At 37.4% G+C, this 12,448-nt stretch overlaps 1 protein-coding gene across 1 annotated transcript in view; it reads left to right on the forward strand.

Annotated features, from left to right (window-relative positions):
* Window positions 1-3,744: 3,744 nt before the first annotated feature.
* The window catches only part of poc1a (POC1 centriolar protein A), a 76,030-nt gene continuing 67,326 nt past the window's right edge, over window positions 3,745-12,448 (forward strand). The window contains exons 1-6 of the mRNA XM_058790907.1: window positions 3,745-4,055; window positions 4,299-4,383; window positions 4,994-5,165; window positions 9,567-9,746; window positions 9,927-10,034; window positions 10,111-10,226. Coding sequence (XP_058646890.1) covers window positions 4,041-4,055; window positions 4,299-4,383; window positions 4,994-5,165; window positions 9,567-9,746; window positions 9,927-10,034; window positions 10,111-10,226 — 676 coding nt within the window. The 5' untranslated portion in view covers window positions 3,745-4,040. The remainder of the gene's footprint in view (window positions 4,056-4,298; window positions 4,384-4,993; window positions 5,166-9,566; window positions 9,747-9,926; window positions 10,035-10,110; window positions 10,227-12,448) is intronic.

The following is a 12,448-nucleotide window of genomic DNA, read 5'->3' on the forward strand; positions in this document are numbered from 1 at the left end:
GAGGGGATTTTGGCACTGATGCAGGAGAAGATGTGAAACAATGGACAGAGATAACAGAGCTCCTGTCACGCTAACGAGAGTGAGACGATCCAGAGCGGAAGCCGTTCTCTGTTTAGAAGCACTGATGGCTCATGCAGACTCGTCCGGTCTGAGGGACATGGGTTTAACATGCTGCAAAAGCATTCAGAACAGTGCTTTGATTATTCTGTATGTTACTTTTCACATTTTTACTGTTTCATTAATGATTGTTTTAAAGTTACATTTTCTTGTAAATGCTGTGATTTAATGGTGTGCTCCCTGTGTGACAACTTACCCCATATCTGATAGTGGGAAGCTCATAAGGACATTATAGGCTCCTTTAAGGATTTTCATCATTTCTTTTAGCTGCTGGGTGTATGTTTCATCAGGGAAGAAAAGCATAGGGTTTCTAAGATTATATAAATAATACAATAAAGATAAAAAGACATGTCATTTCTCGAATCTACTTAAGGCAATGTCTAACCTTTCCCCGTATGAGGTTTATCGCTGAGATACCAATCAACCAAACAACACGAAATGCCAAACAGGTGAAGAGTTAAACAGGTGTAATATTAACCCTGTCAAAATGCCCTTTTTCTTAGAGAGTTCAAGGCCAGAAGAAGTCGAAGTCCATATGAATCTACAGTAATGTTGAGAGTTTAGTGTTCACACAGAAGCTGATTTGTGGCTGTACGTAAAGCAGAATAAAACACACCGATGTTTCCTGATCGAATCTCGCTGTCAGTAACAGGAACTCGATCACTAGAAACTTCCTGCTCATAAATGACAATAAAATGACTCATGAAAGATAGAAAAGCCATTTATTAATTATGAGTCATTTATCAACACTAAAAAGAAACAGAAAAGAAAAACAGTTTCCATGCATTTCCTTATTTGATCTGGCTTTATTTTTCTGTGAACAAGGAAACACACTCCTCATCATGAGCAGTTCTCGTAGATCGTCTGGTTTACGCATATTCATTTTCCTGAATATTTTAAACGAGTAAACCTGACACACATGTAATGGAGATGGAGACTAGCTGTGTTTATTTCGGATGAGATTATGTATTGTCCACACTATTTACAGCGGCCTACATTCAGGTTTTGTCACTCCTGCCACCCAGCGGTTGTGTTATTAAAACCACAAGGAATGAGTCAGGAATACAAACAATCAGATATGCTTAAATGATGACGGTTATGATGCTATCCATGTCCAATTAATATTAAATACGGTAGTCAGTACGATAAATAGCTGTTTTATAAAGCCTTATGTCACGCTGTTAGAGTATGATTTGAGAGATGTTCAAACCACAGCTCAGCACATAAACACAGACAGTACAGACGATGTGTTTATTCATGATGACTGGGCCGGTAAAGACACCAGAGACTACCTGATGTCTGCACAGAGGTTAACAGAACTGGCTAGAAGAGGTCAGAGGTCAAGTCAAGGCCGAGCTTTCCCTCCACATACAGTATAATGTATAAAATAGCATTAACTCCATAAGTGTCACCGGCCTACATGTGGGCTGCTTGGCGCTCTATTTTCAGTGCCTTTTTTTCTCTATAACATATTTTTAATAATCATCATGAATTATATATCATTTGAAAGCTTAAATGGAAATGGTACTTTAATATCTTTTAGCAGTGTGATCATATCTTAGTGGGCAGTGTCAAGTGTCATATTACAAAATGTATTACAGTCTTTTAGAATCAAAACATTTTATAATCTTGACAAAATACATACCGTCTGAGTCTCAAGATTCCATATTTGGTGGTTATTTTGCAGTAGAAGTAATATTAACAGAGAAATTTAGACATTTGTGACAGAAAAAAATGCATAAAAAGAGTCAATGGAGTTTGTGTGGCACCTGGTGGCTGTTTGTGGTATAACGCCCTAAATAAAATCTCACAGGAACCTCAATTTTTATATATATATCAATTTAAAATTTGGAACATAACTTATATAGACATAAGGCTTTAATTTTATAGCAATTTTGGATTCGAGAATATTTAGTGAAATATTTATTATATATAAAATAATAAATACAATGGTACAGTGCATTTTCTTTACGGTAAATTTAAATGTCTATAACTTTTTGATAATTTCATATTTCGAAATTATTCTTTTTAAAAAAGAGTCCAACCTTATGTCTGTATTCTAAAGTGTTCATGTATTATAACTATTTAAGTTTGGATAGTGCACTTTCACATCTATGTTCAAAATATGTGTGTGTGTGTGTGTGTGTGTGTGGGGGAATAATTCATTTATTTTGATTCATTTCAAAATAAATGAATAATTAGCCAAATCAAAAATTGCATACATTTATTTTAAAAATATATAACATTGTTATTAATTACATTAAAGAACAGAAGTAGATTTCACACACACACACACACACACACACATGCACACACACACACATATATATATATACACACACAGCGCTGGACTGGGGTTAAAATCTGGCTCACGAGCTCCTCGTGAATGTTTTGCTGGGTTATAGGGCCTTAAATTGGAGTAAATAAATGAATAAATAAAACAGGACAGAAACCAATAATGATAGATATTACTGAATTCTTAATGAACTTAATAATGCATTTTTGTCACATGGAAAGGAACTTGACAGTAAAGCAATGATTTTGAGCCAGAATGCAGAACGTACTGCTATCATTTCCACTCTCATGTCGTTCCAAACCTGAATGACTTGCTTTCTTCTCTGGAACACAAAAGAAGTACCCTTGATTTCTACTGTATTCTGCTGTTTGTATACTGTGCAGAAATTTCGTGAATTTCTTAAGATTTGGAATGACTTCATGGTGAGTAAATGATGACCGTTTTAATTTTTGTGTGAACTATCCCTTTAAGAACTTTATCATTTGGAAATAGTTAACACCTAATTTATATAAGACCCTATTTATCTTTAATCAGGCTCTAATTGAATTCACATTTTACTTCAATTAACATTAATTAGAACTAAACATTTAAAGCTATTCTGTTAAATGATACTTTGCCCTAATGAATTTTAATATAGTTCATAGAATCCAGAGTTTACATTAAATTTACATTTAGTCATACATTTTATCCAAAGCGACTTACAAATGAGGACAATAAAAGCAATCAAAATCAACAAAAGAGCAACGATATGCAAGTGCTATGACAAGCAGCAGGGTTTTTTTTTTTTTTTTAATATATAATAAATAAAAATAAATCAGATAGAATAGAAAAAGAATAGAGCAAGCTTGGGTTAGAGGCCTTTTTGTTAATTGTATAATAAATAAAAAGAAAAAACAAATAGATAGAATGCAAAAAGATTAGAGATTTTTTTAAATATTATTATTTTTTTATTTTTTATTTTTTTTAAAGAGTAGAATACAAGGAGCCTGAACTGAAATTCTCAGTTCCACGTGCATGTCCGGTAAACTCATTATTATTATTATTATTATTATTTCAAGAGTTCAGATACCAAATCCTCTAAGTGCTGTTTGAAATTTTGTTCTAAATTGAGCATTTTTATCAGGCTCCTATGTTTATGTTCAGTTATTTCACTTTAACGGCAATGAAAAGAACCTGTTCTCCTCGCTCTGCACCGCGTGCCCTGCTTGAACTCGCTTTTATAATGTGATGACAGTCGCTTCTGTAAGCGGTCCGTTCATCATGACTTGCAGATTTGAGAGGTCGCGTCTCCTTTAAGACGTCGCGTTACGTTTGTGGGCGGGGCCTCGAGCGACGTACGCGCACGCGGCAACTAAGGCGGGTAAATCGAAAGCTGATAGCAACCAACCGACAGCCCTTAGCAACCGGTTAGTTTCGTCAAACACGCGGTTAAACTGACGGCTTTTATCTCCAAAACGAGACTTCAGCTGTATGTTACGTTCGTCTGAAGCTGTTTTGTTGAGTTTCTGTGTTTGAGATTGAGCGCGCTGAGGGTGAAGCTAGCATGTAAACAAAGCTGTGAATGAATGGACCGACTCTGTTCACATGTACAGTCCTCTCTGTGTGATTGCTTTAGATCAGTCTGAACATGAGCTCTGTCATGGTGAGTGCTGCTTAAAATATCATTAACTACTACAGGAATATTACATGTAGCAGATGCTTTTATGATTATCCAAAGCGACTTACAAATGAGGACAGTGGAAGCAATCAAAATCAACAAAGGAGCAATGATATGCAAGTGCTACGACAAGTCTCAATATGATTGAATAAGATAATTCATAATAATAAGATTCAATAAGAATTATGCTTGATATCTCAGTGTGAGTTGTGTTTGTCTTTGGTTCAGGATGATCCGACCCTTGAGAGGCATTTTAAGGGTCACAGAGATGCCGTCACCAGCCTGGACTTCAGCTCGAACATGAAGCAAATAGGTAAATGTGTTTTACACATCTGTGTCTTTCTCTCCAACATCTGAGTTTACAGTGATGACATCTTACTGTCTTTATGCATTAAACCCAATATGTGACCCTGGACCACAAAACCAGTCTTAAGTCGCAGGGGTATAAAATACATTCTGAGTGTCAAAATTATCGATTTTTCTTTTCTGCCAAAAATCATTAGGATATTAAGTAAAGATCATGTTCCAAGAAGATATTTTGTAAATTTCTTAGCATATATATATATAAAAACTTAATGTTTGATTAGTAATATGCATTGCTAAGAACTTAATTTGGATAACTTTAAAGGTGATTTTCTCAATATTTTGTTTTTTTTGCACCCTCAGATTCCAGATTTTCACATAGTTGTATCTCAGCCAAATATTGTCCGATCCTAACAAACCATACATCAATGGGAAGATTATGTATTCAGCTTTCAGATGATGTATACATCTCAATTTCGAAAAATTGACACTTAAGACTGGTTTTGTGGTCCAGGGTCACATATATCAGAGCTAAGACATGAAGTAACTGTGTAAGATGGCAGTGTTTGCTTGCTCTTCATCTGTGTGTGTGTGTGTGTGTGTGTGTGTGTGTGTTTCAGCCAGCGGCTCCGTGGATGCGTGTGTCATGATCTGGAACACCAGGCCTCAGATGAGGGCCTACAGGTTTGTGGGACACAAGGATGCGGTGACGTGTGTCCAGTTCTCTCCCTCCGGTCATCTCGTGGCCTCTGCGTCCAGAGACAAGACGGTCCGGCTCTGGGTGCCCAGTGTGTAAGTCACAATCAGTCCGCTCAGATACTGTAACCTCACTGCCATCTGCATTCAGCCTCTGTTCACACTAAAACTACATTGAGCAACAGAGACAGAGCAACACGCGTCATAATCTGAAAACCGTGCCCACCGGAGAGGAAAACAATCCATTGCTCTCCATTGACTTTGTACAGCGGGAATCTGCCTCCTTGTCATTTCTGACTTATAACAAAAAACAGAACAATGTCTAAAGCTGCTGTGTGACGAGGTGAACAGCAAACAAGCTAAAATATCCAGAACTATGTGTTTATAATCTGTCGACCCAAAAAAGGAGCATTTAAGGACACAAAAGTACAGCGCAATGTGTTATATTACTCTGAGAACTGCGCCCACTGGAGGGAAACGTAATCAGCGACATAAACATTCATTATTGTTAACCATATCAAAGGATTATTTCACCACCCGATGTGGACCTGAGAGGAGCAGATATACTGAGAAACTACATTTTATTGGTCTATATCAGTGCCTCTTTTCCTTACCTTCCTTCTGTTGGAGAAATGACCCAACTGAATGGCCCAATGTGAAATACTACAATTGACATCTACAATTATTTGATTCATTTTTTAAATTAAAACGATGGTGGGACAAGCTGTTGTCCCACCATCTACAGCTGCATACTGTTAAAATGCTACAGCTTAGCTTACAGAAATATATAAACCTGACGTTTGGATATTTGCACACGCAGGCATACTGAGTGTCAGGATCCCACGATTTACCCATTCTTCCTGCTGATGCTTCATGTCTTATTGCCTGTATCCACTTTTGTTTCCTTAAAGGCTGGCTTTTACGGTTCGGTAGCTTATAAAAACATAGTTCTGGGTTTTTTTAGCTTGTTTGCTGTACATCTCGTCACGCAGCAGCTTTTAGGCATTTTTCTGTTTTAAGTCAGAAATGACAAGGAGGCAGTTTCCCGCAATACAAAGTCAATGGAGAGCGTTGTATTGTTCCCCCCCGGTGTGGGCGTGGCCTAAATGGACTCAGTCTCTATAGTTAAAATGATCGGAAAACAAATTGTCATTCTGTATCAACTCAACCATGGGTCCAAGTCGAAGTTTCTTTTTTTATCATTTCTGTTTGTGTTGAAAGAATTGCACAGGTATGCCAAAATGTTAAATGGCATGAATGTATATGTACCGAGTAATCAAAATAAGCATCAAAATGAGAATTTTCGCTTGAGATCCAGAGCCAGATTACAGGAGGATAAAAAAGACCTCAGAAAGAGTGCGGCATCGTGATGTTATTTTCACACAGAGATTGATTGGTTGGTCTGTTCTTTGTTGCATTATGTGCCAATGGTGATCGTTCAGAAATGGGGAAAAAGCACTTTTCAAGCATTTCTTCCCAAAGTTTACATACCTGTAACTCAAGAAGTATTAAATGTATCTTAATATCATAATACATTTTAGTTTTTAGCAAACTTTTCATTTTGTATCACCATTATTAGGCCCTAAATGGTTCATTTTCTGATATATTGAGATCTCAATATGGCTCAAATAGTTAAATTGTACACACTTTCGGTGGTCAAAAACCAAATGTGGGTCACTTTGCATACAGATGATATTTTTCTTCTTTTAAAGAGCAATATCTTAAGAACAAATAATCAAGTTGAAGCTAAAATGAGTCTTGTTTTCTTCTATCGAAACATACCTGTCTGAGAACTATAAATATTATTTTACCGATGTTTGCCTGTAACTCAATTAGTATTAAACATACTTCAATATGCTTTTAGATTTTGGTTCTTAGTAAACCTTCCTGTTGATATCTTTATTTTAAAGCCCTGTTTGGTTCATTCCCATATTCTCAGTTTGGCTCCATAATATCCAAATTGTTGAATTTGACCCGTTTTCAATGTTTGAAAAACAAATGTGGGTCACTTTTCATATAGCGTATATTTCTCAGTATATATTCATTAATAATATGTAAGATTTTGGCTTTGGTGTTTGATTTATATTTGTTGTATTTTAGCCAAGTTGATGTGACACAGAATGACCCAAAAGCGTTTATGGCATCCTACCCATGATCCAGTATGTTAGTTGATGACTGTTAATAACGCCAGATCTGTCTGGACAGTTATTTGAAGCTGAAGTGTCCTGGCGGTGATCTGTTGTCCACTGGATGGTCAAACAGTGGAAACTAATGTCACAGACGCCGTGTTCGGCTCCTCAGGGAATGGTGACACTAGATGGCAGCAACACCCATGAGCTGACAGTCACTTTGAGCAGCGTCTCTGAATACTGCAGGCACCGGACTGAATCAGATGCTTCATGAGAGCGTGTGGCTCAAACACACTCAGAGATGAGCGCGCCTCAACTTCAGATGTGTGTACATTCAGCTGTTTCTGTAGTGTTTCTATACACATACTAAGAGCTTCGTAAGCTCTTCATACTCAAACTAAGACAGCAAACCTTCTGTTCTGACAGTGACTAATGCTCCCATAAGCCTTTTCTCTCAATCAGCGAGATGCTGGATGTGGGTGTTGGTACAGAAATAACTGTTTCACAAGCTGATAATCATGTTGTCTGAAAGCCTGAGCGTGTCTCATCACGATCGCATTGAGACACTTTACACATGGAGACATCCTCCTTTACACGTTACAGAGACGTGAGAAATAGAGGATGTTTCTCCAAGAGCTGCCCTCCATCAGACACCAGAGTTATGAACACGATCATGAGCACTGAGGTCCGGTGTTAATGCTTCATCTCATTAAAAACACTGAGACACACGAGCAATGCCTGACATAGGGCTGGGCGATATGGCCCAAAAAAATGATCATAGGTTTTTCATATCAGGCGATATCGATAATTATCATGATAAATGTCAAATCTTTATTTCCATTATAGATCTTATAGACCATTAACTGTGGTTTTAAACTGCTTTAAATATAACTATATGTGACCCTGGACCACAAAACCAGTAATTAGGATAATTTTTTTTTAATTGAATTTATATATTTTTTTGTTTGTTCAGATGTATATATCATCAGATTTATATATCATGAACTCTGCTTTCCATTGATGTATGGTTTGTTGGACAATATTTGTCTGAGATATAACTATTTCAAAATCTGGAATCTGAGGGTGCAAAAAAATCTAAATATTGAGAAAATCACCTTTAAAGTTGTCCAAATGAAGCTCTTAGCAATGCATATTACTAATCAAAAATTAAATTTTTATACATTTACGTTAAGAAATTTTACAAAATATCTTCATGGAACATGATCTTTACTTAATATCCTAATGATTTTTGGCATAAAAGAAAAATGGATAATTTTGACCCATACAATGTATTGTTGGCTATTGCTACAAATATAGCTGTGCTGCTTATGACTGCTTTTGTGCTCCAGGAACACAAATGGTTTTTAGGTATTTGTATGAAAAACAGTAGTCTAAAAACATTTAGTATAAATTCACAAACGCTATGGCTTAATCACAAAAATATTGTAATTATATTCCATTACTCCTTTAATACGTCTACATTAATAATACAATAAGAGTCAATATGAATATCTCACATTTCTGCCACAGTGGCATGATGCAGTTAGTGTTACTACAGTAAATCTGTGGTGAATGATGGTGATTTGTAGATTGAAAGTCTTCTGGCTCAGTGTTTCTGCTGTTTGTCAGCACTGTTTCAACTGGTTTTAAAGGTGCAGTGTGTAATATTTAGGAGGATCTATTGACAGAAATGCAATATAATATACACGAATATGTTTTCAGAGGTGTGTAAAGACCTTACATAATGAACCGTTATCTAATTTATGTAATAGTATTTCTATTATATCGCAATAATTATCGTTATCGATTTATTGCCCAGCCCAGTTACTTAGACCCAGTGCATCTGAAATATTTTTTTTCTTTTGTCTACAGTATATACACAACCAGGCTATGTTTGTTAATATTTTTGAAAGAAGTCTCTTCTGCTCAAAAATTCTGCATTTATTTGAGCAAAAATACTGTAAAAAACCTGAAATATTATTATAATCTAAATAGCTGTTTTCTATATGAATGTTAAAATGAATTTTAAAAAGCTGTATTTTCAGCATCATTACTCCAGTCTTCAGTGTCACATGATCTTCAGAAATCATTCTAATATACTGATTTGCTGCTCGAGAAACATTTCTGATTATTATCAATGTTGAAAACAGTCGTGCTGCACAATATTTTTGTGTTATTTTAATGCATGATGGAAAAAAAGTCTTACTCAAGTCTAGATGTTTTTTGTAAGCATTATTTATAAGCTAATGTACGTGACATTAAGAAACAGGTGAAAGCTTTGTTATAGATGGAAAACGAAGACGTCATGTATGTGTGTGTTTTAATGGAATATGCACGGAAGTAACGTGAGAGATTCTGTGGATGTCAGGAAAGGGGAATCGACGGTGTTTCGAGCGCATACGGGAACCGTGCGCAGCGTGAGCTTCTCCAGCGACGGACAGACGCTCCTCACCGCTTCTGATGACAAAAGCATCAAAGTCTGGACCGTTCACCGGCAGAAGTTCCTCTTCTCCCTCAACCAGCACATCAACTGGGTGCGCTGTGCCAGGTGCGTTCACAACACTTTTTGATTCATTATTTGCTTTTGTACTTTAAGTTAACGTGGACAAATCATTTGAAAAGTGTATAACCAATGTGTTTAACCAGCAGAACCTCACAGGTCCAGAGTAGTTAATGATGTGATGGCTAAAGATGAGCTATCGTAACGAGTTCACTGTAAATCCTGTAGGTTTTCCCCGGATGGCCGTCTGATTGTGTCTGCCAGCGATGATAAGACGGTGAAGCTGTGGGACAAGAACAGCAGGGAGTGCATTCATTCGTTCTGTGAGCACGGCGGGTGAGTGAAGGCCGCGATACAGAGCTGAGCACAGCACTGGAGCACAGTCACAGCAGCGTCTGCGCTCTCGTTTCAGATACGTGAGTCACGCTGACTTCCACCCCAGCGGCACCTGTATCGCAGCGGCCTGCACCGACAACACCGTGAAGGTGTGGGACATTCGCACACACAAACTCCTGCAGCACTACCCAGGTGAGGGTCACTGCACAACACACATCAGCAGCAGATGCCAACATATTCTATCTCTTGCTGGAGTGCGTCAGGAGGAAATATCAGTTTACATTCCAAACATTCATTTTGCCATTAATTGTAATAATCCAGTCAGATTTTTAAGCTCCACACGGAGATCTGGGGCCGTATGTATAAAGCCGCTCAGAGTAAAATTTTAGCCCTAAGTGTGTCAAAACTCTAAGAATGACGTAATTTTACTCTTATTCCTAGAATTAAGAATAAAGGCCCTTTCACACGGGACGCGGCCAGCGGCAGTTGAGGCGGACGTTACCATAGTTACAAACAACAAATCACATTTGTATTTCCTACACTAAATAAATGAAACAATGTAAGTTTTGTGTTAGTGTTATTTGCTATTTATCATTTTATGGGAGCGTCTACTAGTGTTTTCATTAACAAACTCCGTACACTCGATCACACTCTGGATTTTAAAAAAAAAATTTTCAATTTAATGTTATATCTCTGAGATTTTGATGGATCACACAACAACTCCGGGAATTCCAGTAGGATTTACAGCGATCTTCATCATGTTTTCAACACTCCGGACATGAGCTCAGTGAAATATTACCAGTGGTTTTTAATAATATCAGTTCTCTGATTGGTTGAAACCGACACGATGCGCAGTGGATTTTGGGTGCACGAGTACCGCTTGCGCTCCGCCTCCGCACCGCCAGCAAAACCCCCCGCGTTTTGCCGCTTGTCACATGTCTCCCATTGAAAATGAACTAGACTGCCGCGTCCTGTGTGAAAGGGCCTTAAGAGTGATTCATAAAGGTTCCTAAGTGTTAAGACTAGCTCTCAGCTCCTAAATTATTTAAGAGAGCTGGAGAGGTCTCCTAACCTAGTTAGGCGTAACAAGATTGCAGCAAAGAGGAGGAGATAAACACTTCACAATAAAGATATGACATATTGGAGTTATATGTTGATATGGAATTGATAAAACGATACAAACTTGATTGTCAAGATCAATCAGTTTTTTTTTGTAACTGACAAAGTAAGAAATTTAATAACCTCTTCCACTCAACAAGTCAACTGCAGAAATGAAAGTAGTAATTAAATTTTTTTTTGGCTGGAAAAATGCAGCAATGCACCGGTGATGACACTGTAAGCAGGGCACTAACCCCACCAAACACAACAGTGGCCAAAAGTGATGTATGGATTTTTTATTTATTTATTTTTTTATATGACCCCACATTTCACTTAAACCATTAAAATACAAAGGACAAAAACACTGACCAATTGAAAGTAGCTAAAACTGGTCACTTAAAGGGATAGTTGAAAATGTGATGTTTATCTGTTTACCCCCGGGGCATCCAAGATGTAGGTGACTTTGTTTCTTCAGTAGAACACAAACGAAGATTTTTAACTCAAACCGTTGCAGTCTGTCAGTCATATAATGCCAGTCAATGGGCTCCACGGCTTTGAGAGAGAAAAAAACATGCACAGACAAAACCAAATTAAACCTTGCGTCTCGTGACGATACATTGATGTCCTAAGACACGAAACAATCGGTTTGTGCGAGAAACTGAACAGTATTTATATCATTTTTTACATCTGATACACCACAATGTCCGACTGTCACAACATCCGGAGTGTGACGCGTCAACCTGCTCTGGCGCATAGATATATATACATAGATGCCTCATTAGCAACTGTTTCTATGGGCTGCGAAACGTAAGGATCTACGTACATCTATGTTCCAGAGCTGTTGACGCGTCACGTGCTGGATGAGCTCAGGAGAGTTGGACATTGTGGTGTATCAGAGGTAAAAAAATGATATAAATGCTGTTCAGTTTCTCGCACAAACCGATCGTTTCGTTTTCGTTTCCATTTTTGGGTGAACTATCCCTTTAATGTTGCTAGATGACCTCATAAAAGTGAGTTCACTGATCTATATTTATGTTTATTTAGATCAGTGAACTCATCTTTGACGTCATGGGAGAGTCTCGGAGTGTAGATAAGGTTTGTCCAAGAAATTGATTTTGTTGCTATGCTTTTGAAAAAGTCTTTACAGGGATGAGGGAGTCACTAAATCTAGTGACAAAATCACTAAATTGGCACACTGACTACAACATACTGTAAGTTATTAACATTTTATTGGTCCTCTTGTTTTTGCATGCGTTCAAAATTTATTTGTATGACAGCATGGCCAAAAATGATGACCGCACAATTTGGCATGTTTC

This window comes from Onychostoma macrolepis, chromosome 11 (assembly GCF_012432095.1).
Source record: "Onychostoma macrolepis isolate SWU-2019 chromosome 11, ASM1243209v1, whole genome shotgun sequence".
Classification (NCBI taxonomy): domain Eukaryota; kingdom Metazoa; phylum Chordata; class Actinopteri; order Cypriniformes; family Cyprinidae; genus Onychostoma; species Onychostoma macrolepis.